The sequence below is a fragment of the Cnephaeus nilssonii genome, assembly GCF_951640355.1.
Source record: "Cnephaeus nilssonii genome assembly, chromosome: 9".
Classification (NCBI taxonomy): domain Eukaryota; kingdom Metazoa; phylum Chordata; class Mammalia; order Chiroptera; family Vespertilionidae; genus Cnephaeus; species Cnephaeus nilssonii.
The window spans coordinates 90,992,101-91,019,837 of NC_137080.1; the positions used below are offsets into that span (position 1 = coordinate 90,992,101).

General features: G+C 41.8%; 1 protein-coding gene across 4 annotated transcripts; it reads right to left on the reverse strand.

Annotated features, from left to right (window-relative positions):
- On the reverse strand, nt 1-27,737 carry KCTD20 (potassium channel tetramerization domain containing 20). 4 transcript variants are annotated; one of them, XM_079780453.1, is made up of 9 exons: nt 27,580-27,727; nt 24,996-25,104; nt 15,244-15,444; nt 11,516-11,789; nt 8,304-8,406; nt 7,830-7,950; nt 6,542-6,739; nt 5,032-5,142; nt 1-3,398 (listed from the first exon to the last, which is right to left on the reverse strand). In XM_079780453.1, exons 3-9 carry the CDS (start codon nt 15,398-15,400, stop codon nt 3,106-3,108), a joined length of 1,257 nt encoding a protein of 418 aa, XP_079636579.1. In that variant the 5' UTR covers nt 15,401-15,444; nt 24,996-25,104; nt 27,580-27,727; the 3' UTR covers nt 1-3,105. The 4 variants fall into 4 exon arrangements, with proteins under 4 accessions (XP_079636579.1, XP_079636578.1, XP_079636580.1 ...); XM_079780452.1 differs by lacking the exon at nt 24,996-25,104 and having other exon boundaries at nt 27,580-27,734; XM_079780454.1 differs by lacking the exons at nt 15,244-15,444; nt 24,996-25,104 and having other exon boundaries at nt 27,580-27,737.

A 27,737-nucleotide genomic window follows, 5' to 3' on the forward strand; every position in this document is an offset into this window, starting at 1 on the left:
AACACAAATTATAATATTTTATTTTAAAAAAAAGCATCCCAAATATAGGGTTTCGTAAACACTGGTAGGTAAACATGTGCAACTTTAAATACAAAGTAAAGAGGCAAAACTAAAGGCATTTTGCCTTTAAGAGAAAATGTCCTGCAGTGGTGGTCCCACCCAGAGCACGACGGTGGCTCCATCTCCCACGAAGGCATCAGGTTTGCTTTCTGAACTCACTATGCCCATTTTAACAATTTCAAAATGACATTAAATAGATTACTCAAACCCCTTCTTAACTTTGTATTTTCACCAGATAAAGAAGGCTCCATGTCACACTTGGGCAGTGTGAATGAAAGCCTGTGTTCTGGTTGGTTTTACTTACACAAGGATCTGTTGGAACACTATGCAAATATAGCTATCCTTCCTGGGCTTATTCAACATATTTCCTTAGACTGTGTACATTAAATTATCACGTCGTTCTCTTGGGATTTTAGTTGAAAATATTGGCTATTGTATATTGTGTGCGGTAAATCCAGCTACTTTCCAGCTTCTTTACCTTTTGCTGTCATTCTTTCAGCCTGAGAAATCGCTAATATCACCACATTTTAACACTGTTCCTTGCCCAGTACACTCTAAGTCTCAATGGCAAATGTTTCCTACTCAACTATATGTGATATGATGCAGACAGGAACTGATTCTAAACTTCAAATTCAGGCTCATCTTGGCTTGCTGAGATACCTCTGAGTAAGAGAGTCTGGGTAAAACTATCTCCTTATGAAAATGTTTCTGTATAAATCACCTGGCTTACTTATTAGGCACTTAGAAGAAAACACCAAACCTGAGTCCCACCTTTTGTATTAGAAACACCTCTTGCCCAGGTGGCCAGTAACTGATTCTTAAGGGAATGACTACAACCCAGCCTGTGTTGGCTGAGAGGTCCTGCCACAGCAGAATGTCCTGGCCCTGGAAACAGCAGCTCTGACTGACGGGAACCACCAAATTACAATGATGCCGAGCTCCCGGCTGGGAGGGCGTGGAGTGCAGGAGAAGCCTCCCGCTCAGCTTCTTCCTCAGTCACCACCACCTGGTGACACTGGCAGATTTACCTCCCCAGATTTTCCACGGGGTTGGGGCCAAAAGCACATTAGAACCCAATTTGGGGAAAGAAGATATAGTTCTTAAAAGTCATAATAAATTAATCATTTATACAGAAAAAAGTGTTCACTACATACCATACTTTCATACCTGGCTTTCCAACTAAGCAAGGACTAGAGTATCAGCGTGTTGACACTTACTAAACGTTACCAATACATTAGCTGTGTAACGGAAGTTATACATATACCACAGACTGCACAGACAATGCAAATTTTCTTTGTGATGACATGGAAGTCAACTGAAAAGTAAAGAAAGCACCATTAAACAATACTGGGCTGGTCGACTACTGGTGGGCATGAATGTATACTGGTAAGGTCATAGCCAACCCTGACCTCAAATATGAGCCAACAGTTTCACAGAAATAAAACTACCCATTGGCCATAAGCCTTACAAATGGATGCCAATGGTAATCAGAACTCTGCAGGTGGGGGGTGGTTCAGTTTAACCCCAATTACTTTTCAGAGGAAGAGAGCATTGATTTCCACTGTGATGCTGACCACATGCAGAGAATACACTTATTAGAAGATAACTTGCTCTTCAAGCCTGGAAAGAGCAGCTTTCAATGCCCATCGACTTCAGCCTTGGAGGACTGTGACTAGCATGGTCAAAACAGAATCAAGCAGCTTGCCCTACAGCATCTACGGGAATGGAATTTAAGAAAGCCAGTCATGCTCTTAAAGAACTCGAAAACTATGTGCCTCTTGGTAAGTTGTGATGAGTAAATACCCCGAGCAGGTGACTGGAAGGCCAGCCTGTAGCACAAAAGGGGAGATGATCCCATGACACATCTGGCTCTAGCCATGGGGACACTGGGGAAGGCGGTTCAGTGCTGGGGAGGGTGATCTGGTTGTCATACACTGTGCATTAACACATAGTGACAGAGCAAACAATTACTAGGTCTCATTTCCCTTCAACTCATCCTTCCTTTGGGGATGATATTAATATGGTTTCTTACTCAGTGTGAGCAGCTGATAGGCTATTTCAAAATGAAAATATCCTGCTATCCAAAAAAATTCCCAAAGCATGAAAAGAATACACAAAGAAGAATCCTGTACTGGGACAAAGCCTGAGCAGGTAATGCTTCCCCATCCAGCTTTCCCCCAAACGTCCCCTCACTAGAGCTCTTACAAGTCTTCCTGTTGAGAAACTGAGCCCCTGTGAGAAATGTCTGCTCACATCTGGAGCTTTTAAGTCATATCTAAGGTCGCCCATCTACATCCACAGCAACATGCTGCTCCTGGGTGAAGACCTGTGGCTTCTCACCAATTCTAAGCCAGGACAATCAAAGTGGCCCCATCTGGAGAGGTTCTTCTACTTGAGTTTCCTTCTAAACGAATAATCTAAACACCATGACGCTAGGGTTCCATAAACACTGTTATTCCTTCCTGTCATGGAATCCATGTGGTTTTGGATTGTTCTTGCATTAATGAAAAAACAAAACTGAATTTTAGCGCCTAAGAATTTCTTCTAGACATTTTGAATACGAGCTTGGTTCTTCCCTGATGCAATCTGGGCACAGATGCTACTAGGAATGGCATCTTCATCAACCTCTAATGAGTATGCCATTAGTGCTATTTGTAGAAGATAGGGATTGTCTCCTTTAAGTTTGGTCCCTTTGCTGCTAAGTGATGTGCCTGTTATAAAACAAAACACACAAAAGCCAAGACACAGCATAAAGAATCAGAACTGCTTTGCCGAATGAGGCAACAGGAGTCTTGACTTCCTTTTCTGCTTTGCAGTTATGCAAAGGCTCAGTGAACAGCACCAGACCTAAAATTTCAAGTTCCCAGGGCTGCTGCAAAGCTGGGAGCTTCATTACCAGTGAGTGCTTTCTCATCCCCTGCGGAGGTGCAGATATACTGAAAAGGACGCACGTTAATTGTGGGAGAAAGGAAAAGGAGGGGAGAACCGGCTTTCGGCAGCCCAGACAGACAAACGCTTCGCAGAGAGGTGGACCCACAGCTGGCCCTAATCCTGAAAGTCGTTAGAAGCCATCTGAGAAAGTGGGGCATTTAGCCGGTCAAGTTCATCCACTTGGGGCGGGTGATGCATCAATATCTCCTGGTCCTCCAAGACATCCTCTCCAGCAGCTACCAGATTAGTGAGGGACTTGCTCCGAACACATTGGAAGTCCACATGGCGACTCTTTCCTTCTTCCTTTTCCCATGACATCTGGATAAAAGGGCGCTGCACATAATTATAGATGACTTCAGATCGGCCACCAGGTCTTCTCTTAATTTTTTCTTTACAGGTAGGGTAACCTGAAACAGAAAAAGACGGTTCTCATGACTTCAGCAGCGAATGCTCACTCTGGCTTCCATACTTCCTCACCACATCAATTTCCCCCCAAATCCAAAGACTATGCATGAAAATTACAGGGGAAGCGACCAGCCTCTGACCATGTCCTCCCAGCCCCAATCACCTACACACGCTCTTCCCTCCTGCTCAGTTAGTCGGTCTTATCCCTAGAAGGGAAGTAACAAAAGTTCTATCCCTTCTAATGGAAGGGGGAGAGAAACCTCTTATTAATTTCAGATGCCTTTAGTTCAGGGGTGCGGAACGTCCAGTCAGCGGACCATATAAGGCCTGCAAACTCATCTGGTTTGGTCCTGCCAAGGCAACCGCAGGCAGGACCTGAAATTCAGTAAATCTAGGAGTTTTTTTCACAGCGACATACATTTATATGAAGTGAACTATATGAAGTGAAGGATGTTACCAGTACCCAAATGGCCTTTGGCAGGAAAAAGGTTCGCCACCCCTGCTTTAGTTACTGGCATCAACACTACAGAAGGAAACTCCTGCCAGGGCATGGCTACTCCGCCCTCTAATTCTATGGCTTGGAGGGCACATTGTATGAGAACTAGTTAAGGGAATGCGGAATGTTCAGCCTAAAGAAAAAACAGATGCTGCCTAAGGTATCTGAAAGGCTGTCACATGGAAATGGGAGAAATCTTACAGATGTCATGGGAAAAGGAAGAAGGAAAGAGTCGCCATGTGGACTTCCAATGTGTTCGGAGCAAGTCCCTCACTAATCTGGTAGCTGCTGGAGAGGATGTCTTGGAGGACCAGGAGATATTGATGCATCACCCGCCCCAAGTGGATGAACTTGACCGGCTAAATGCCCAACATTCTTCTGATGGTAGAGCACCCTGGTGTGCTGCTGTGGGAAATGGAGTGATCCCTATCACCCTGTCCCTGAGGTTTCCAAAGAGACAAGGGAATTACAAGAGGTTTAATTGATGACCTCAAAAATTTCTTCCCACTTTAAATTCCCACCTAATTCAGACACAATGAAGGCCTGATGGGTTCTGTGGGCAAGATTGAGACAGTAAGAGTAGCAAAACATGAGTCCAAGTCCCGTGGAGGGGAGACCAGGATGGCTTCAGCAAGAATCAGTCTGAGACCCTTCACGGAGACCACAGGTTGGGAGGCTGTCAATGCTCAAGATCATCTGAAGCAATTCTGTCAACGTCCAGGCATTTCTCAAAGGTACGTAATGGAACAAACTCAGAGCCTCCCAGAGTTTTCAGAAGGACCCTTCCAGGTCCCAGAAAGATCCTCACCAAGACTGCTGGCAGAACGGCTCTCCCCTTGGTGAGCCCGAGACCTGCCCCATTTACCCCGAGGCCTTAGCCCTCACTGCTCTCTTTATCCCAAGGCAGGAAATTGGAACTTAGTCCTGCAGCTGCTTTAAAGCATTTTCAACTGGAAATAAAGTGAAAAGAAACATAAGGACATAACAAAAATAAAGATCCTTGAGACCTGGGTAGAAATGTAGTTTTCATATGTCCACTGTCTAGGTCCTCTGGAAGTTTTAAGGACATAAGCTATGACCATAGTTGCAGGCTACCTCCATAAGCTATGCAAGCTGAATACTGACTGGGATGTTTTTACCTTCAATTCCAATGCGAATGTTTTTCAGGCCCCGTTCCTTTAATACTGTTTTAGCAACATCCCGATTCTCAATATACTTGAAGAATCTGTAGAGCTTGGAACTATAAAGAACTGTGGGAAAAATAAAAAACAAAAGATCTGGAGTTAGTTATGGAGCAAAGACTCCATAAGAGGAAGGAGATGAGCTAACAGAATCAGACTAATGAAAGTTATATTTCTTTTGGCCCTGATGCCAAAAAAATTCACATGGGTCACAGATAAATAGGATATGGAAGGCCTTTCTGGGTAGGACATAAAACCTAGAAGTCATAAAAGAAAAGTTGATACACTCAACTACATAAAAATATATCTCTACTTAGTCAAAACCACTATTAAAGCTAAAAAGACAATCAACTGAAATATATGCAACTCATATTACAAAGGGCTAACTTCCTTAATAAATAGAGGTCACAAATAGAGATTACACAAATCTCTAAGTAAAAGACTAACAATCCAATTTTGTAATGGGCTAAAGGAAAAAATACAGTTTAATAGGAAAGGAAATTAAAATGGTTCTTAAAAATTAAGATGGTCAGTCTCATTCATGAAATGAGAAATGAAAACCAAAACTCAAATAGCAAATATAAAACTTTAGTAAAACCGTGCAGAAAACAAACCTTCACATGTTTTGTGAGTGTAAATTGACTCAACCTATATGGAGGATAATTTGCCAACATGTATCAAAATTATAAAAGCACAAAGCTTTTGACAGAAATTTTATTTCTAGGAATATTATTCTACAGAGATATGCATGTGTGAAAAGATTGTTTTAAAAAGGATATTCACGGAGCATTTGAGATCTTGCTCCCTGGCATATGTCTTCAGTTTGACTCAAATAAACTCATAAAAATTCAAATAAATAAATAAATGAATAGCTATTCACTGCAGCATCATTTATAATTTATAGCTTAAATGTCCATCAGCAGGGCAGGTTAAATCAATTGTGGCACAATCATGCAATGGAATACTATACAGCTATAAACAAGAGCATGGAGGCTTTTAATATAAGAAATTGTATAGAATAGTCTGTATTCTATACAGTATCATTTGAAAGAAAGGAAAAACGTGCTTATGTATGTGCACTGAAAATGTCTGGAAGAAACTGAGGAGGAAAACTGGATTGATGAGGCAGAGTTGGGAGTAAGACTTCTCTACGTACATCCTTTTGTACTTTTTGAATTCTGTATTATCAATTCAGAAGGATTTAAAAATGAAGAATGACACCACCATTTAACGTGCTGCCTCAGAACTGACACAGTACCAGGCACCAGCAGTAGCATGGAAGGTGTAACATTCACTACGTTCCACAGCATCACAGTTAGACCTGCATCACTACACTGAACTGACCATCCAGGCGAGTGTGCTCATCACTGGCTCAACAGTGATATTCACGTTGGTTCTAGCATCTAGCTGCTATTCTGGATAGCGTGTTTCTTGCAAAAAACATCTACATCATGCAGGTGGCTCCTACTTTGGGAATATTCCTCTCCCATGGGTGGGGGGTGGTCTTCATCCCAGTCCACAGAATCCTCATCTGTCAGCACAACGATGTGGCACTCTCGCTCCCCTTTCTTGGCACAGCCCACCATGATGGGCAGGATCAGTTCTTCGAGGTAGTGATCAAACTGCTTGTGAGCACCGTCATTAGATAGTTCATGCAATAAAGCACCTAGGGAGAGAAACTGCAGGTGAGCATCCTCTCTGCCCAAGTACATACCAGTATGTTAACGGAGTGAAAAAGATTACGGGTAATAGCTGTTATAATTGATAGGGTCCAGAGAAGTGACCCATTTGAAGGCAGAGACTGTTTCCTGCTTCAAGGTGGTAATTAAGCTGATTTTGTTAGATGTATTTCACATTCTACCATGCTTCCCTTTGCTCATTCTTAATAATCCCTGAGCATTCTGATCAATGAAGGTTTTGTTGAACATACAGTGTCATATCATAAACATTAATTCTACAAGAGATAGACCATCAATTGGGGATGACTCTCTGTAGGACTGCTTCTGAAGATCCTCTAGACCCCAATTTCATGGAGTTAAGAGTACACAGAAGAAGAATCTGAAGTTGGGAGACACGAAGGGACTTGCTCTAAGTATATACTAGACCCAGTAGAGAATCCACAAGTCCAGAGAACTTCATGGAGTCTGCAGGGAAATGTATCATGAACTTCAAAGAATAATTTAAAAATACTTTCAGGGAGCCTAGTAGGTAATGATAAGAGCATGGAGTTTGTAGTCACACAATCAGTTCTAATTTCAGCTGTTAATGCTTAGAGCTTTGAACAAGCTAACTTCTCAGTCTCATTTGTTAAATGGGGTTATCACCCATCTTTTAGGATTATAGGATTTATACCAAGTTCACATCTATAAAGCACTTAACAAACACTAAGTTAATGATAATGATAAATATAATTGTTAAGAATCCAGTCAATTTATGCTGTTTAACTTTCCTAGTGAGACTACCCACAGATCTGAGAATTAGTACCCTTATTTGTTAAAACGGTTGAGACATCAAGGTCTTAAGAGGGGAAGGAATTAGCTTGGTGACTCATGGGCCAAGCTAGGTTTAGAGCCCACTACACATTCTCTTGTTTACTGCACGTCCTCAAAATGCTTTGAAGCGTGAGAGGGAACGGGATAGTAGCACCTCTCTGCCCCTGCAGATGCTTCTCCACTTGTACTTGAGAATCTCTGGTTAGCAGTAAAAAAAAGCCAACCAATTCCAGGCAAACTAAGATGAGCTGCTCCTGTACTTACTCAGATCTTGACATCGGATAGTGTTGAAGTCAAAGTTAATGCAGAGATAATCACACGTATCTCTAAGGTCTGGGATAGAGATGCCATCAGGACAATTGATGATACCAGTTTTGTAATAATCCTGTAAATAGATGAGGAGGAAGAAATGTAGGTAAAGAACAAGATGAAAAATTACCTCTTTAACACCTATTCATTGCTGGTTCTGTTCAAGTGATGGGTTACTAGTACTGTTACCAAGTTGGCTGATTCACTAAATGGCAAAGTGGCTCCTGAATGTCCTGACATGGTAAATCACAACTTGGTACCTGATTGAACTCATACAGCAAGAATACTTAAGTTACAGGAATAAAAAGTAAAGCGGGAAAGTTGGTCACTGGAAACTAGAGACACCAAAGTCAGTAACAGCCTGGGCTCTCAGGACTTCTGATCATGCGGGCCCGTGGAAGAGGATATAACAAAAAGGCTCCTGCGCACCAGCACCGTTCGGAAGACAGTTGCACTGATTCCTTCGGCAATCTCATACTCCCCCTTCTCGTTGGGCCGTGTGAAGTTGTACTCTCGTCCTGGTCCAAACATCCTGAAAGACACAGGCAACACCGTGACCTTCTCCAGCAGGATTCTCCCTCTCTCCTAGTGTAAGTTAACAGAGCTGGGCCCCGGCCCCCATGACGTACTCAGGTCTTAGGAAACCCCTTCAGACTGGAAAAGAAGGCAGCGCTGCTTTCAGCGAGGGGCATGAAGCAAGCCCGGGAAAGTGTCTGAGCATGTGAGGGCTGCCTCTCCCGCGCTCCCACTGCTGGGAATCTGCCTGTGTGTGTGCCAGGCAGCTCAGAGACAGTGTCTCATGCTCCTGGCCTTTCCTACTCCTTTCCCTCCTCTACCAGCATTTACCTACCGGGATGCCAATTCTTAATATTCCTGAGTTCTGCTTTTCAACCTCTAATCCAGTGATGGCGAACCTATGACACCCGTGTCAGCACTGACACGCGTAGCCATTTCTGATGACACGCGGCTGCTGAGGCGGCCGCATGCCGAGGATGAAACATTTGCTGTTCCTGAGGATGAAACATTTGCGAAATAATGTTTTTTCCTCAAAGTGACACACTACCCGAGTTATGCTCAGTTTTTTAGCGAAGTTTGACACACCAAGCTCAAAAGGTTGCCCATCACTGCTCTAATCTGATAGATGAATCTGTATTAATAGGTACAGACATGTTAATGCTTCCCTTTTCCTGGTACGTTTCAATGGTGGAGCTCTGGGTGAAAACGCCCTTCTTCAAGCCCTGGAGTGACTCTAACTAAGGGAATTTCAGGTCCAGTAGAAAAGGAGGGTAGGTGTTAGGCTCAGCAGTTTGACGTATTTCAGAGAGGCAGGCCTGCTCTGGACATGAACTCAGAGGTCATGAGGGTCTGAGGAGGAGGTTGCTTTTCTGATGCACCTTTTCCCATTCTTCCTCCTCCTCTGATACCCTCCTGGAAAACTGGCCCCAGGACTGTGACTCCTGCTGCATCTGGGATGGGAAGAGAACACAAGGGCGGGCAGAGAGTTGCTGGCTGCAGCAGCCTGACTTGAGTTCTCAGTGGGGACGCACTGCTGTTTCCTTCCTTAACCTGCTGGCAAGTTCTGCAGCTCAACTGCTCAAAACCGTTCACCTCCACTCTGAATTGGCTACTTTTAAAGGTCTGAAAAAGACTCCATTCCATATGCTTTCCAAATCACTAGACCAGTGGTCGGCAAACTCATTAGTCAACAGAGCCAAATATCAACAGTACAACGACGGAAATTTCTTTTGAGAGCCGAAAACCGACTTCTGCGCATGGGCCACGAAGTTTCAATCGCACTGTACGTGTGCGCCCACACGTGGTATTTTGTGGAAGAGCCACACTCAAGGGGCCAAAGAGCCGCATGTGGCTCACGAGCCGCAGTTTGCCGACCACTGCACTAGACCATACATAAGAAATCCATCCTGGTAAAAACTGTCTTCAAAGAATGCTGACATTTTTCTGGGCCATTCTGGCTAAAGTCTAGCTGAGATAGCTATGAATCAAAATAGTGAACAAATGCAGTATGATCCCCTACCATCAGCAGGACCTAGTTCTCCAATAGTGGCATGGATTTGCATTAGTCCATTCTTGATCTCTCAACTTGTCCCTCTGTGGCTAGTGGTCCACATCTGTAAGCACAATGGCTGGGCTTACGAATACTGTTATGTAGCCACAGGACAACAAACCTAAGTAACTCTCAGAATTCATGACCTTGGCACTCAACTGATGAACCATTTAGATAAAGAAATCGGACTCTCTTCTTCTTGGGACAACCCATTCCTAGAATCAAAGAACCACTGTTAGCCAAGAATCTATTACCCAGATAATGCTTGTCTTCTTCTCTTTATCACCACTTTCAGAGGAAACCTACCTCAGCCAGCCTGCCCCGAGGAACACAGGAACACTGCGAGGGGGAAGGGAGGGGAGGGGGGCAGTGGCTGGCGGCTGGCGGCGGGACATTAATGGTGGTGATACCAAGACTGAGCACAGGAAGTCAAGTCTGATAAAATACAGGGCCAATTTAGAAAATTACTTAATGTTCTAATTTAATCTTAATTCAGATGTTTGAGAAATATATAGGTTTGGTTTTGGTTAAAAATGGCTCACCATAAATTTGTATGTATATGTTCAAGTAAACACATATTTGAATAGCTGGATCCCATTTGGCCTAAGATTCAGGAAAATTAGTGTAGTCACTCTGATTTCTACTTCGGTTCAAATTAGTTCAATATCCTGAGTGAAGTTAAATCTTTAAATAAAATCTACTTCTAAGTAGATAAAAATCCTTAAAAGTCAAATGTGTGTGTACACACACACACGTTATTATTATTATTTAACTCTTATCCCATGTGCTCCTCCTCACGTTAAGGTCGATGACTGCCAGAGAGAGGACCTCCTAGCTTCCAGCCCAGCTCCAAGAGCACCTATGACAGTGCTCCCGTGGGCAGGCGCTTTCCATTCCCGAAATTCTAATCCTGGAAAGCGGGGGCAGTGGGCAGTGAGAGGAGGATAAGGCTATAGTCTGAATGTAACATGAAGAATAAAGAAACAACAGAAAAACCAGATATAAAGATTCAGTTTCAGAAAACAAGTAGTGATGGAGGCATCAGAAAATGACAGTAAAACATCTATTTCCAAGCATAACTAGCAATAGACGGGAGGCAAAATACTGCTTTTCAGTGAAATGGCTTTGTTATGTCCTGTGAAACCTTTTCTAATTGTATTTTTTTATTAAAAGGCAAAAGACGAAAGAAAGATGAACTCGATCTTTGACTCGGAGAACTCAGAAAACATTGCTTTTGGGAGGTTATACAAATTGTGAATAAAATAAATTAAGTATCTGACTTCCGTTTTAGAGTGAGTTTTACAGAGGAATAGGGAATGAGATTTAACAGATTATTTCTCACAGTTCTGGCTGCACTCCCTTCTTTTGTTCACTATACCGGCTTTATAAATAAAATACCCAGCCCCCTAAATTACCAACACATGTACGTTTTGTACCAGCTTGCCCTCCATCTCACCAAAGGAGGAAGACAGAAAATCAGCAATGCTTTTCATTTTCACATCTAAAGCAAGATAAACAGCAGGTATTCCAGCCATAGAGAACAGAGTGCATTTAGAAGGGAAGTATCATCAATTACCTTCCCAACATGGTATCCGGGTGAGCAGTGAAAATCTGTGGATTCACCACAAAACGTGTGCCGTCTACAAGAAGTGTCACTTTCTCTGGCGCCTGGGAATGAACATTACTGCCAAAGCCCATAGTGCTGTTTCCAAATCGTTCTGGAGCAATAAAAGGTTCATAGCTCCGTTTATTCCCACTTGGGAAGCAAGAGCCTTTGCTGTCTTCGGGAAGTGGCATTATGTGAGGGAACTGGAGATTTGCTGGCTGAGCGGCATAGTCCAGTGAAAGGTCTAAAAGATACAAACCAACCAAAATAACTCAATCGCAAAAGCCTTGGGGGGAAAATAAACCCTGTTTTCTTTAAAAAACAATAAAAGATTAAACAAAACCCCCATAGATGTTTAGGGGCAAACAGGCAAAAACTCTTGCCTAGAGCAAGTAAAGAAAAAATATAACAAGAGACTTATATTGGACTAGTAGCCCTGCGCACGAATCCGTGCGCCAGTAGCTCTCTGCAGGGCCTGGCCTCTCCGTGCCCGCTGCCCAGAGGCTCTCCGTGGCCCAGAGGCCCATCTGTGGCCAGGCGTGGAACGCTTGCCTTGTTGCCGGGGTGACAAAGCAAGTGTTCTGCACCCCAGCCTGGCCAGAGGCCCATCCGCGGCTGGGCATGGAACGCTTGCCTCGTCGCTGCGGCAACAAAGCAAGCATTCCGCCAGGCCGCTCACACTGCCTGCTCTCAGCGTCCGCCACCCTGGGACTGGGGGACTCTGGCGGGGCTGAGAGGACTGGGCACCGCCATCTAGTGGCTATGGGTGCTGCCATCTTTGTGATGGAGTGATGGTTAATTTGCATATTACCCTTTTATTAGATAGGATTCCCCTGAGCTTTTTTCCACTCATGCCAAGTGCATGTGTGTGTAGAGAGGGGGGATAAAGGTAGTCATATCCACATTTCAAAGTAAAATGATTAAAAAATTTAAAAGTAAACTTCAATATAGTTTAAAAAAATTAAAACACTAGAGACAACTTTCTGTGGAAAACCAGCAATCCCCTGCCACACCCCATGGCCGCCCCGGTATTGTCAGTATTGTCTGTTCCACAGAGGCAGTAACTTTTTACTTCTGTTTTCACTTCTCTAAATAATACTTATATTTCCTGTGTTTTATTTGTGCTACCTCTGGTGTGCCAAAACCATTTACTTTCTACATTTAAAAAAAATGTTTCCAAATTTTATTTTCCAGAAAGACAATGATAGAGTCTATTGTCTCATGCATCACTTTTCCTAGAAGTCACAGAAAAATGCATTTTCACTATGCAAAGGAGCATCCTAACGTCACCAACACCACTTCTGAACAGGCAGGTCTTGCTATCAGCTGCAAAATTCCCATGCAAATGGCCTTGGATTAGGATTCATGCTCAGTTATTGTATCACCAAAAAGCTATTTTCTTTAAGTAATTTATTTTTCTAAACCTGTTTCATCATCTCTAAAATGAGAATAACGTTCATTCCACCTACCTCACAGGATTGACTAGCAACTGAAAGAATGTGAGAGCACTTAAAAACGAACAATACCACATCATGCAAGAGACTTAAGATGGAATAAATGAACTCTGGGTGTACACAGGAGATAGGGAATGAGACTTAACAGATTATTTCTCATAATTCTGGCTGCAAGGAGCCAGTGTTTACAAAAGGATTCCCAGAGGATGCTCTTATTTTTTATTTATTTTTATTTTTTGTTAATCCTCACATGAGGATATTTTCCCCCCATTGCTTTTCAGAGAGAGTGGAAGGGAAGGGGAGAGAGTGAATGAGAGGAGGGGAGGGGGAGACACATAGACTGGATGACTCCTGCATGCAGCCCAACTGGGATGGGAAGCAAACCTGCAACCCAGGTACATGCCCTTGACCATGAATTGAACCCTCAACCCTTCATTTCCCGTGTCAGTGCTCTAACCATTTAACAACACCAGCCAGGGCTCAGAGGATGCTTCAATGGGTAGTTTTCCTAATATATTTTATTTTAATATAAAAAATATTTTTAATAAAAAATTTCAAATATACCAAAGCATAGAATTAATACCACATGTATATGCCATTACTTCGATTTGGCAAGCTCAGTTAACATTTTTCTCTCCTTTCTTCAAACCTTTTTTGGGAAGAAATAAAATATTATAGATACAACTGAATTTCTCATTCCCACCCTTCCTATATTTTAAATTTGCATACAATATTTCATGAACATGATTACTGCCCGTGACCTCTGGGGAATTAGTCTGATTAACACCCCCCCTCTCCCCTCCCCCACTTGTTTCTGGAGAAAAGGAAACCAAAATCTAGACCGAAAACCAATTTAGGGTTTATATCCTACAGCTTCTGCAGGACTTAAATTTTCAATATGGCCCTGATTTTGCATACCAAGAGCTAAGTTCCCACACAATCCACAGGCAGGCCGATAGCAAGAAACACCTTAATCACCAGACAGGCTTTCACACTGGCAGTGCCATTCTTAAAAATGAAAGTAGGTATCTAAATCACTAATTCAGTTCTCTAGAAAGCTTGATTTGCCCCCAGCAACGAAGCAATTAAATTAGGTCGATTCCTGAAGGATGCCTCAGGTTCTATCCTTAAACAGGTGAGCAGGAAAAGAGACTCACTGCACAACTTCTCTCTAATGGTGCACTCTAGGGGGCAGTGACTCCGCTTGTCTGTCAGCTGATATATATACAATAGCACGCCTGATGCAAAAGACACAGGTTCAAATCTCAGTCCCCCACATCCTAGCAGTGCGAACCCAAGCAAGTTACCCACATTTCGTCATTTTTAAAAGGACGACTAATCTAAGCAGGGATCGGCAAACTTTCTGTCAAGACCCAAAAAGTAAATATTTTAGGCTTAGTGGGTCAGTCTCTACCATTGTAGCAAGAAAGCAGCCAAAGACACTATGTAAACAAATGGGCATGATGGCTGTATTTCAAAATTTTATCGACAAAAATAGGCAGCAGTCCAGATTTGACCAGTCTGCCACTCTTGATCTAAAGGGATGTATGTAGAATTCCTAGCACAGTGAGTGCTCAATAAGTGGTGATTGCTATTATTGTTGCTAATGTTTTTATTTAAAAGTTAAAAAGAGCCCGGTTGGTATGGGCCAATGGTTGAGCATAGACCTGTGGACCAGGAGTTCCGCGGTCCACTACCAATGGAGCACAAGCCCAGGTTGCAGGCTCCATCCCCAGTGGGGGGGCGTGTGGGAGGCAGCCGATCAGTTTCTTTCTCATCGATGACTCTGTCTCTCTACCTTTCCCTCCCTCTCTCTCTAAAATAAAAAAAGAAAAAAGTTTACAAGACCCTTCGCATCCATTAACTCTAATATTCTAGCCTTGTGAAGTCAGAAGAATATTATATCCTTGTTTTCTAGATTAAGAAAGCAGGGCACAGAAAGATTAAGAATCTTTCCCATAGTTACAGCTGATAGGTAGCAGAGGTAGAATTTGAACCGGTCTTTTGCTTGCAAACCCATAACTGTTTTTCTCCCACCATTATGCCTAAGTTAGATGTTCTAGATTGATTGAATAAGTGGAGATTTTCTGTGATGGTTAGCTTTATGTAATTGTGAAAGGTAAGCTAAGCCAATTAACTGGATATCTTATTTATAAAGATTAAGAACATTTATGTCTTCTGGGCAGAGTGGATGCTCAGGTGTCAGAAAGCCCTCTACTTTAAGCCAATATCTAGTCTCCATACCATCATTCCTGGGAGTTAGCGGATAAGCAAGATTTTGAAGACCAGAAGTCAGGCTATTAGTTTCTTTTTCTTGGGCTACAGCTGAGGTTTCATCCATCAGGCAGCTGGCCTCCTGCAGCAATAACCTGTCACTCTCACTGCCACGATGAACATTCATCCTTGGACTCTATGCTGATCTGTCCGCCTGATCAGAAAAAAAACCTGCAAGACAGGAATATGCATGATTTAGAACTCTCTCAAAACAGGTTTCCAAGGACTTCCATGGCATGAAAGCCAAACTAGAGAACTGACAGGCAGCTCTCATTCTTGTTCTGAGAAGAAATGACATCTTAAACATCTCTGTGATTTATATTGAGAGGAATTGGCTGATTTAAATGGTCTGTTGAGAAACCTGTTATTAGAGAACTAGAGGCCCGGTGCATGAAAGTTCGTGCACTCAGGGGGGTGTCCCCTCAGCCCGGCCCTCTTGCAGTCCAGGACCCCTCAGCGATTGTCTGACTGATGGCTTAGCCTGCTCCCCAGTGACATCTTTAGCACTGCCGCAGTGGTGGGAGGGGCTCCCGCCACCGCCTCTGCACTCTTAGCCATCAGCCCAGCTTGTGGCTGAGCGGAGCTCCCCCTGTGGGAGTGCACTGACCACCAGGGGGCAGCTCCTGCATTGAGCATCTGCCCCCTGGTGGTCAGGGCACATCATAGCGACCGGTCGTTCCGCCATTAGGGTCAATTTTCATATTACCCTTTTATTATATAGGATAATGTTAAGCTTTATCCACAGACAGACATTGAATGCACTCACTGACTTTGCCCACATTCATGATCACTTCTACATATTAAATGGTGGTATTTATACTACAGAGACATTGGAGGGGAAGAGTCCAATTGATCACTTAAAGAAAACCTGCCATATATTTTTAAAAATTGAGACACACATACTCCTGCAACAGTGAAGCACAAAGAAATGCAAAAACAATCACGATAATGCTAGCATGAGAGCCGAAACTAGAAGTCACCTGCACTAAAAAAAGTTCTCGCACTTTCTGTTAATTATGCTCAATCCCCAAGACCCACCTCAAAATTACACCAAGATGTCACTGGACACAAGGCTAACTCCCCCCTCAGCAGTACACTATCATCATGAATAGCACCTACTGGCAAATGCCACGTGCAAGGTATTTGCCAATGAGGCAGAAGAAAGACAGGAGGCTTTATACCTTTCCTCCAGGTAGTCATGCCTGGCAGCCCTTCTCCTTGGGGGCTGTCCAACTACTGAAAACATTCCTGAAGTTCACCCTACTCAGTACTTTCACCGTTTATACTCTACTAATTTCCACTTGTTTTGGTGGAAGAATCATCTTACATCACCAGCAATTTTTATGCATATGGATTGCAGGCTAACACCAATTTAGGAAGAAGTTTGGTCACGATGGGCAGTAACATGTTTTAATACTCTGAATTTCCCTGACATGCAAGTATGTAGAGGTGCCAATAAATATTTGTATTGTGAATTGAATTCTTCCTTTCATAGCTTCTATTAATACATTTTTTAGCATAAAGTTGATTGATCAGTTAGTCCTTGTTTTAACTTGGATGAAATATAAAAATGAACACTTTGGAAAGATGAATCAATACATGTGCCTGAAAACAAACTGTTTTAAAGAAGAGATACTTTCAGTTGATGAAATCTTTTCAGACAATGGTTCTTGTAACATTAGGCAAATTGAGCCAATAGATGAATGTTCTGACAGAAAACTTGGAATGTGGGTACAGCTTTTTTAGGATTAACCTTTCTTAAAGAAAAAGCATATTTACTAGTACACACAAAAAATGCAGCCACTTAAAACTTATCCTGGAGATTGGTAAAGTCAAACAGAACCACTACTGCTCTCAACTTCGCTTCAGAAGATGCCAAAATCAGGTCTACAGAACAGGATAAAGCAGTGGTCGGCAAACTCATTAGTCAACAGAGCCAAATATCAACAGTACAGCGATTGAAATTTCTTTTGAGAGCCAAATTTTTTGAACTTAAACTTCTTCTAACGCCACTTCTTCAAAATAGACTCGCCCAGGCCGTGGTATTTTGTGGAAGAGCCACACTCAAGGGGCCCAAGAGCCGCATGTGGCTCGCTAGCCGCAGTTTGCCGACCACGGGGATAAAGAACAGCCATGGAACTGGAAAGCACATTTCTTACCAACATTGAAAGATCAAAAAAGGATTTGCTTCTTTAAGCTTAACTGGTTTGAACTACAATGTTTCACTCAACCTATAGCTGCTGCTTCTCAACTCTTCACTAACAGCTCAAGAACCAAGTTCAGACTTCTCTTTGTTGCTCTCAAAAGATCTCTTGGACCAAAATATAAGCTTGAATAAGCCTATCTCTTGAAAATTTGCAGTGTAGACTGCTTGTATATGTTACTTCATTTATTCCTTATAATGTGTGAAAAATAATTTCACTGTAATGGACTAGAATAAAAATACTTTCTTCCTATTTTATAGTACTGAAGCTCAAAACTCAGTTTAACTTGTATACAGTCAATTAATGAATATAAAGATACTAGAGGCCCGATGCACAAAATTCGTGCAAGAGTAGGCCTTCGCAGCCCCAGCTGCCTCGGCCCTCGCAGCCAGCCCCGGCCTCCTTGGCCCTCCCAGCCAGCCCGCTGCCTCGGCTCCTGCAGTCCCGGCTTTGTCCGGAAGGTCATCCAGACGGTTGTTCCACTGTTTGGTCGTTTGGTCAATTTGTATATTATGCTTTTATTATTATAGACATTTGGAATTAGCAGGGTAGATATCGCCAATGAGGGAAAAGAAAGTAACTTGTTGAGCATTAACAAGCATTTTATTTGTATTTAGTTCATTTTTATTACAAATAATACATGAATATTTCCTTTCTTAAAAAGGACCCTTTGATCCCCAACCCTAGTCACTTCTCCAAGTGACTATACCTGGTTGGTATAAACCCTTTTAGACTTTATAAAAATATATTGATATTACACAGATATACTGTTAAAAGCATACTGCTTTTAAAAAACAAACTATATTCTATATGCATCTCCCATTCTGTAATATTTCTCTAAATTAATGTTCTTGAGATCCATTCATGTTGGAAGATCATGATCTAGTTATGCCTCTTTCAACTGCTATATAATATTCTATGAGCCTAGTCTACCTATGACCTTACATTAGTTGACCTTACTTAACTATTACAAACAACGCTTCCAAGAACAAGATCAGAGTGTTCTATGAAACCCCAAGTCAGGATCCCGTTTTCAGTTTTCCCAACTGGATTTGGTTTCAGAACTCAGTTTTTCAAGAAACTGTCTCAGGATTAATGCTTTAAGAAATAACTTAATCCTAATGTACATTTCCCCAAGTCCACTATGAATGAATTCCTCTATAATCCTAGCATGACCGAACAAAACTCTCTTAACCTATGAAACCTAAATAGTAAACAGCCTAACACCAAATTGTTCAACACACACCAGAGCAGCCAAGTTAAATTTAATAAACAGTAGGGGTGTATTTTCCTTCCAGGATGGGTGTCTTATTCAACTCTGAATGTATATTTTCATTGCCTACTATGGTTCAATTCTGTAACCATCCCCCAAATGAATCTTGGTCCTCAGAACATGTCTAAGGGAAAAAGAAAAAAGAGGGGAAAAAGAAAAGAACTGAGCAAAGTACTTCAACAATATAGTTCTCTATTGCTACAACACTATTTTTGGCCAACAGTCCTAAAAGACAAATACAAGAAGCAAAGGACCATGACATCCCTGGCACACCTAACAGTAACTGGAGAGGCTGCTTCAGAACACAACCAGGAGTTAGAAATGTATTAATGAAACTGAATAGCTAAGAAGCAAACCAGCTCAAGCTTCACCTCCACATCTCACATAAAAGCATTTTATACACTCTGAAGAGCTACACAAATATACTTATTTATTTCACAGGCCTCCTATGAAGGCCCACATTTTAAGTCTTGGTTTTGCTGACCTGAAACAGCAAGACATTTAGCATCATAATCTCCCCATCTTGGAAAATTTACATACAATTTTTGCTAGTGGAATTATCTCCACATATTCCTTGCACATAAAAACAGGACACACTGGTTTTTCTCTAGAACATTGTCATCTTGAGTATTAATTCAAAATAATCTCTACATAACAAGTGTATTTTCTTTCTACTTGCAATTTCCTCTAATTATTTCTGAAGAAGAGAAGATAATCAGATCACTCCTCCATTAAGTTCAATATCTTGCCATTGAACTATTCAGATTTTAAAAATCCAGATGGAATAGGGTTGGGGACAATTAAGCTTAACATGGATGCATTTCAACAGCATTATGCTTTCAGACTGTTAATGGTACAGCATCTGATCTTTTACTTCAGGGCCAAGTCTCCTCTCTGTCAGAGCTCGGTGGTGAAGATGTGGTAGAATGCCATAGAAATTGGTAAATAAACAACTCACCCTTCATCTATAATTCATAATTAAACTCAGAAAGTAATTATATCTTTGCCAAATCTTCATTTCAGATACAAATCCTAGTCCTTTTTCAGTCTGCTGTTATGTGAAAACAACTACATTTCTTTTACTACTCCAATGGCCTATTGACTTTGGTCTAGTTCCATTATGCAGAGCAATGAGAACCCTGCTAATGCTTTCTATTAGAGATGAACAGATTCCATTTTGCTTCACATGTGCTCTCTGGTGATACCCAGGATTTCTGGTTAAAAGGGTTCATGAAAATAGAGGGAGAGGAGACAACAGAGGTGATAGAATACAATCTAAAATGTCTACATGATCACCTTCTAGGATATTACTGACTGATAGCTAAGAGGCTACCATCTTCAAAATGTACTCTGGGTGCGTGTGTTTAAATATTTATATCTACCTAACTATATCTATCTCGCTATATGTAGTTCATGTATTATTGTTATTTTTGTTAATCCTCACCCGAGGATATTTTCCCATTGATTTTTAGAGAGAGTGGAAGGCAAGAGGAGAGACAAAGAGAAACAACCATGTGAGAGATCTATATATATTTTAAACCAACTCCGCTGAAGATTTTCTGTCACGTTTCTATTCTCTCCCTTTGCATGTGCAGCCCTAATGTTCCAGTCTCAGAAGAAGAAATTCTGTCTTCTAACTATTTAAGGCCTTCTGATTTTCCTTTTTACAGATTATTTCTAAAAATATTGAGTAAGACCACTCCAGGATTAAGCCCATATAAACTTTATTCTTAACATTTCTGAATCTTGGAGCTTTCCTATTTTATATCCCCAAACCCATAGTAATTTAGTTGTTTGACTCTGTAAAGAGAGAAACCCTTGTAAGTAAGTTATTTCCACTGGGTCCTCCCTTCCCACATACTTGCCGTCTTCCTCAAAGAACTCTAGCAGATAGCAGCACAATTTACAATAGCTAAGATTTGGAAACAGCCTAGGTGCCCGTCAGCAGATGACTGGATCAGAAAACTGTGGTACATCTACACAATGGAATACTATGCTGCCATAAAAAAGAAGGAATTCTCATCATTTGCAGCAACCAGGATGGAATTGGAGAATATTATACTAAGTGAAATAAGCCAGTCAATGAAAGAAAAATACCACATGATCTCACTCATTTATGGATAATAAAGAACATTATAAACTGATGAACAAAAAGATAGTTACAGAGACATTAAAGCAACAAACAGACTTTCAAATTACAGGGGGAAAGTTAGGGAGAGGGGGGGTAGATAAGAAATCAAACGAAGGACTTGTATACATGCATATAAGCATAAACAATGGACGCAAAACTCTGGGGGGTGAGGGCATGTGTGGGTGTGGGGTGGGGGGGTAATGGTAAGATATGTACACATATAATACCTCAATAAAAAAAAAAAAAAAAGAACTCTAGCAGAATGGTGAGACGTAACTACTTCTTATAGATTTCTTGCTACATTTCTCCCCCAAGTCTGATCTTCCATTATGGCTCTACCTTTTATAACTCTGGCCCTGAGCAGGTTCCTAAGTCTCTCTGTGTCTCAACTTGCTCACTTGTAAGAGAGGATAAACCACACAGGTTGTTGTAAGAATTAAATGAGTTAATACATTTGAAGTGCTCAGTATGATGCCTGGTATACAGCACTCAATAAATGTTGATTATTGTTATTATTTCTGAACCACAGCGTCTACAAAGATCTCTTACAAACCTAATAGTATTTATTACTAAAACTACCCCAGGAGAGATATTTTCATTATCTTCACTTTACTGCTGGGGGAAAAAAAAAAGGCTTTAGAGAGGTTAGCAACTTGCCCCAAACCACACTCTAGCTAAGAGGCAAAGATAGATTCAAAACTTAGGTCCTTGGATTATTATATTCTTTCCAACCAATCCCACTGCTTCCCCCAAACCATGTTGCCTTATTGATTGTAGGAATTATTCCTTCTATTACTTGTCAGAGATGAAAGAAAAAACCAGTAGTTTCCAGGGTCATTATTGCTGAAGTTCTTATCAAGTAGGAGTTATGGTAGTGATACAAGAATCCTGTGATAGATGGTTTTATTTTTCCATACATAAAAATAGCATTTTTTTTTTACTGCTTATAAAAGTAGTATGTGCTAACAGAAAAAAATTCAGTCAACATAGAAAGATATAAATACTTTAAAAATCAACAGCGCTGTGGTGAAACTTTTGCATGCATATTTTTGGGCATCTACCATATTATATCCTTGGAATAAACTAGACTTAAAACTGCTATGGAGAAAGGTATATATACTACCAGCTTATCCTTTATAAATATACCAATTTACACTTCTTCCAGCAGCATGGAGTATCCACTCTCCAGAATTCTTGCTAGCAGTGTTTCAGTCTTCCTTATTTTTGCTAATCTGATAAGTGAAATATTATCTCATTCTAATGTGGTCATTTAAAAAGCCATTCCTTTTCACCTTTGAGAGCCTTAAAGGTTTTGAGTGGGTGGGGAAAAAGCCCACGCCAGGTGGATATTAGGTAATAGCAGTGATTTATTCCCATCAAGTTTGTCAGGCTTGACTAGAATCACTGGATGTTTCCCAGGACATGCTCACATCTCCCTGAAAGTCTGTGAGATGACAAGATATGATGACAGGGCCACCAGTAGACTGAAGCAAAGCAGGTTCTGGCTTTGGCTTTGTTATTAACCAGCCATGTCACCAAGAATATGTCCTTTAAACTTCAGTGTTTTAAGCATAAAAATGGGATGATATCTACCACTACAAAGTTAGACAATCCTTTCTCAAATAGAATATGTGGAAAAGCCCTCAAAAGCTATATAAAGACATGAGATGAATTTGGGTATGTGAATCTCCCTTGTCTGATTACTTAGCATTTTTTTGACTCTTTAAATTCACCACGCTCCTCCTCCACTTTTGAATATATTTTTTAGGTTCTTTTTTTTTAAAATTTCTTTATTGATTAAGGTGTCACATATTTGTCCTCATCCCCTCATTCCCATCCCCCACCCCTCCCCACGGATGCCCCCACCCCCCTGTTGTCCTTAACCATTGGTTAGGCTCGTGTGCATGCACACAAGTCCTTTGGTTGATCTCTCCCCCCTCCCCCCACCCTCCCCTACCCTCCCTCTGAGGCCCGGCAGTCAGATCGATGCCTCCTTGTTTCTGGGTCTGTTCTTGTTCATCAGTCTATGTTGTTCATCATTTCCCCTAGATGAGTGAGATCATGTGCTATTAGAAATATACTTATAAGAACCGAATGTGAGACGAGCAATAATAGTTATGCTGACAGGCAAATGAATCAGTCTGTAGTGAGTTTCTTTCTGGACCAACAGTTCTTTTGAGAACCAATTTCAATGTCCACCAGTTCCTTATGTGTACATGTCGGCACTGACTTTTCAGCTCTGGATGGTGGACAAATGGTGGTAATGCAGGTCCGACTCCCTCTGGTTTGGTCTCGCCCAAGGTTCTGATTATTGTATGGTTTTCCTGATTTCAGCTATCTTTCTCATTCTGATTTGGTGAAATTACACACTGCATTGCTTTTGGAGTTCTTTGAATTATTTTTTGCCTCAGTTGCCTAACTTTTCATTTGCACCTGACTTTCTGTGTCTTTCCATTCTTCCCTCTGGAAAATGCCATATTCTTTCTCTTCTCCTACCAAACTGTCTATTCTTTTAGCTTTTTTACAGCTGTCAAATTTTAAACAACAAAGACAAATGATAATCCTGCACTGGGTGGTAACATGCTCACTGTTCCTGGCAGAAAACACTGAAAAGACAAAAATCAATCCTAACTCCTCTTCCTGACTTTCTAAATATAAATAAATACATATATATTTTTTTATTTTTGCAATTTGAAATTCTGCTGTAAATACTATTTTGTATCCCAGCACACAATGAACATGGTTGTATGTCAATAATCACAGTCTTACATCATTTTCAATGGTACATAATATTCCATTGTATGGTTATATCAAATTTAACTCAATCCATTTCATAGTTACTTTTTAAAAATTTAAACTTTAACCCACATAGAGTTTATTTTGGCATTTAGCATGAGGTAAAGATCTAACAAATTAAAACGGTTAACCAACTAACTGCTTTAACAATATATTCTGCAGAGTCCATTCCTCCCCCCACCCCCCCCGCCAGTGGTTGAGATGTCAATTTTCTCAAATACTAACATATAATATATGCTTACTCTGGTTTTTAAACTCTGTCCCACTGAGACATCTATTTCTGTGTCAATGTCATGCATAATTGTAATTTAACATCTTCCCACTGTTTTTCTATGTCACTTAACTAGAAGTTCTAAGTTTTAAGTTGCCAATAGAGAAATTTTTTTTCTAATCTTTAAAATTGTCTTAACTACTCATTTATGCTTTTCTTTTGCAATGAATAACACGAGCTTTATCAGTTTTGGAATTCTTGTGATAACTCTCATAGAACATTAAATTTAATGAAAATGGCAACTGCACACATTCAGATTCCATGTACTAGTTTATGACCCAGAATGCAGTTCTGTTTGTTCCAACTCTTACTATACAGAAGTAAAAATTTGCTTTACTTAAAAATATTACTGTCATAACTCATTCCAGTGAAATGTTAACAAAAATATGTGTGGATAATTTAAACTATTAATACTAGAGAAATTTTGATATTTACTGTTAAGACAGCATTTAATCAAAATTTTAATTCAAGAAGTAAAATGTAAATTTACTTCACCTATATTAATAGCTTACATACATTATATACTTTAAAGATAAATTATATTTCTATATTAATATCGCAGCTATGCAGAAGACTTTTTTTTCTGTGCAGAAAAAGAACTCATGGTATTGCATTTCTTTTTTTTCTTTTTTAAAATTATTTTTATTTTAAGGGAGAGGGATAGAGAAACATTGATGAGCTGCCTCCTGCACGCCCCCTACTGGGGATTGAGCCCGCAACCCAGGCATGTGCCCTTGGCCGGAATCGAACCTGGGACCCTTCAGTCCACAGGCCGACGCTCTATCCACTGGGCCAAACCAGCTAGGGCGGTATTGCATTTCTTGAACACTGGTCAAGGTTACCACACATGCCTTCCTTACATACTCTCCCTGTGAGCCTAAGCATCTGTATAATTAACCCCAAGTAAAGATCAATCCCCCTCTCCTAAACCCTTTCTCTTTTGTTTCTTTTTCTTTTCAAACAACTGATGCTATAAATGTTTTTCCATTTGCGTTACTAGAAGGGAAGCTATATTTAACCATAAGCTACCCTGCCTCCCATACTTACCAGCAAGTGCTCTGGGACCAGATCACCTGGGTTGGTTCTTAATTCCACCACTTTCTAGCTGTGTTAATCTGGGCACATGACTAACTTCTCTAAGCCTCAATGTTCTTACCTGTAAATTAAGAATAATAATAGTATCTATTTGGGAGAACTATTTTAAAAATTATAAAGACTTCACATAAAGCAGTCTTTGGCATATGTCTCCAACAGAGATACCTAATAACTTTGGTAAGGACAACAGCATAGTTATGTGACGTCAAAAGATTCTGGACATTGCTTAAACATCTAATATAATAAAAATTCACCAATGTACTTATCTTAACCTCTACTGAATCTTTAAAAAGAAATCTCTTGGGATTACAAGATAACTACCTATTTGCTCTTATTTTTCCTTTTACTACTTTTTTCAAGCTTCAGTTTCTTATTTTAGTACTCCCACTCTTCATGATTTATATGGCTCCATTTTTTCCAAATAATACTGCTTTTGTAGACATGTGGAAGTCTTTCCATTTTCCTCATCTCCTTATAACTTAACTTCCTGGACCTTTTCATTTTTGAAGAATTTTTCTGGAGATGACTTAGTGGAAAGAACAGTGGGCTAGGAGCCAGGAGTCCTCACTCTGCCATCTATGTCCTCTCTCAGATTCTTCTGAAAAGACTAGAGCATTGCACTAGATATATCTGTAATAGGTTTCTCTTAGCCTCATCTTTCCATGACTCTGGGTATCCCAACTAGAAATCATTCATTTTCCAACAACTTCCCTAAACTTTCTACTCCGGTTAGGCAAGGAGGCGCGGGCGTGTTCGGACTTGGGTGCAGAGAATGATGTGATAACCAGGAAGCCCAGGACCATGGAAGGCAACACATGATGCTTTGTGTATCAATAGAAAAAGATGGATTAATAAGAGAAATCAGACACCGCAAAGATACCAAAGACAGGAAAATGGCCAGAAACACACAGCCTAGTAACTTTAACCTCCTCCCAACACATCTATTTGAAGGAACAGAAAGCTTTTGGCAGCAGAGGTGATCCTCAAGGGAGCCATGGAACCGCGCCATCTTTGCAATGTTGTAGCTACAATGGCCTGCTACGGTGCTTTGCACAAAACAGGCATTACTGGAAGTATTTGGTGACTGAACGGAAAGCCCTTATAAGTGCTACTGGTACTGCTACATACCAGGAAATCTGAGAGCTCCAGGCCATGGGAATTAGATGGCACTGGCTGCCCTGGTTCTAAGGAAAGGAGACTGGGCTAGTTGAAGGGGGGGGCAGCAATTGGGTGTGTTGATACTGAATAGCCCCCAGAAGGAAAAAGGACAGATCTATGGGCACTGGCTACCTCTAAACTACCAAGGCAATATTAGAAATATGTATGAAAGTCATTTCCTACCCTGGTGTCGGACTCCAAGAAAACACTATCTTTTTTTGAAGTTTCCTTCCGGTCAGAGCTTCCAGGCTGGTTAGGGGGCAGGGGAGAGGAAATCAACAAAGGGGTAAGGGAGCTGGGCGGTCCTCAACATTCCCAGGCCGGCCCTCCGGCGGCCTTTCTCCAAGTGTGGTCCCTGGATCACCAGGACCAGACCAAGAGGGTGCTTGCCTAAAAGCATACTCGGGGACCCTTCCCAGATCTCTAGTCGGATTTCTGGGAGTGGTACTGGCATTTTTAAGGAGCAACCTTATGTTGGAGAAGCACTGCGCCAGGGTTTGGGGGGTGGGGGGCGGTTGAGCGGGAAGCTCTTTGATTCTGGACTCATCATATTTCACTAATATTATACAACACTTTGTTTTGGGAACCATTAAAAAATCCTCCATTTCTCAGGTAGCAGCCAACAGAGGCACAATTAGAGGGCTTGGGACACGCATTTTCCTCCGCAGCCTCGTTTATCCTGTTATTTTGCTGGCTGGTTTGTTTATAAACAAATCGTTTCAATCCAGAAAATTTCAGAAAGAATCGCAAACTCGAAACCAGAAGAGGTTTTTTGACAGTGCAGAGCCAGGCTTGTAAACCTGAAGACACTGTCTGCTGTAAGAGGAAGGCTGTATTTAAAAGGAAATGACCGGTTGAGGCCCTCCCGGCTCTCTGGCCGGCAGAGCCACCGTGGAAGCTGGTTATTTGCGGTGACAGAGAGCGAAGGCGGAAGCCGGGGTGAGAGCGAGCAGAATGCGCTCGGCTCCAGTTTGGGAGGAAGTCCGACCCACGACATAATTCTTAATGAATCCAATTAATTGCCAGCAAGAAATCGTGTCTGCAAACGCCCTATCCACAAACACCTCGAAGTTCTCGTCATTTCTGGCGGGACAAACCCACCCAGGGCCTGCAGGAAACACACAAGTTACACTTCCGCGGTCCCCACGGCTGTGTTTACGATTTCCACGCAGGGGGCCCCTTCCCGGGTTGTCAGCCCTCACCCTCGGCACGAGGACGGGCGCCCGGAACCCGTCTGCCGACGCCTTTCCCCGCGAGGATTTTGGTACCGCGTGGGGGTCGGAGCAGGCGGACTTCCGCCGAGCGGCGTCCTCAGGCGACGCCCTCCACCCACCCGGACACAAAGGCAAGTCTCGGGGCCCTGGCCGCCGCCGCTTACCTGCCGCTCCCCGCCTCGCTCCGGCGCCGGCCCGAATCCGCCCGGGAGGCGAGGCGCGCGCAGTCCGCGCCGCAAGGAGCTGCCGCGGGGACCGGCCGTGCCGCAGGGCGCGCGCCCCCTGCCCCGGCCGGCGCGGCCACGCGGCGGAATCACCCGGC

What these genes read in the sequence shown, in the direction of transcription:
- KCTD20 (XM_079780452.1), bottom strand. Translation starts at nt 15,400, where the DNA reads ATGAATGTTCATCGTGGCAGTGAGAGTGACAGGTTATTGCTGCAGGAG. An exon ending in CCGGATACCATGTTGGGAAG is followed by an intron (nt 8,407 to 11,515) that starts GTAATTGATGAT and finishes TGTGTCTTTCAG; the next exon opens with GATGTTTGGACCAGGACGAG. An exon ending in CATTCGCATTGGAATTGAAG is followed by an intron (nt 3,399 to 5,031) that starts GTAAAAACATCC and finishes TTTCTGTTTCAG; the next exon opens with GTTACCCTACCTGTAAAGAA.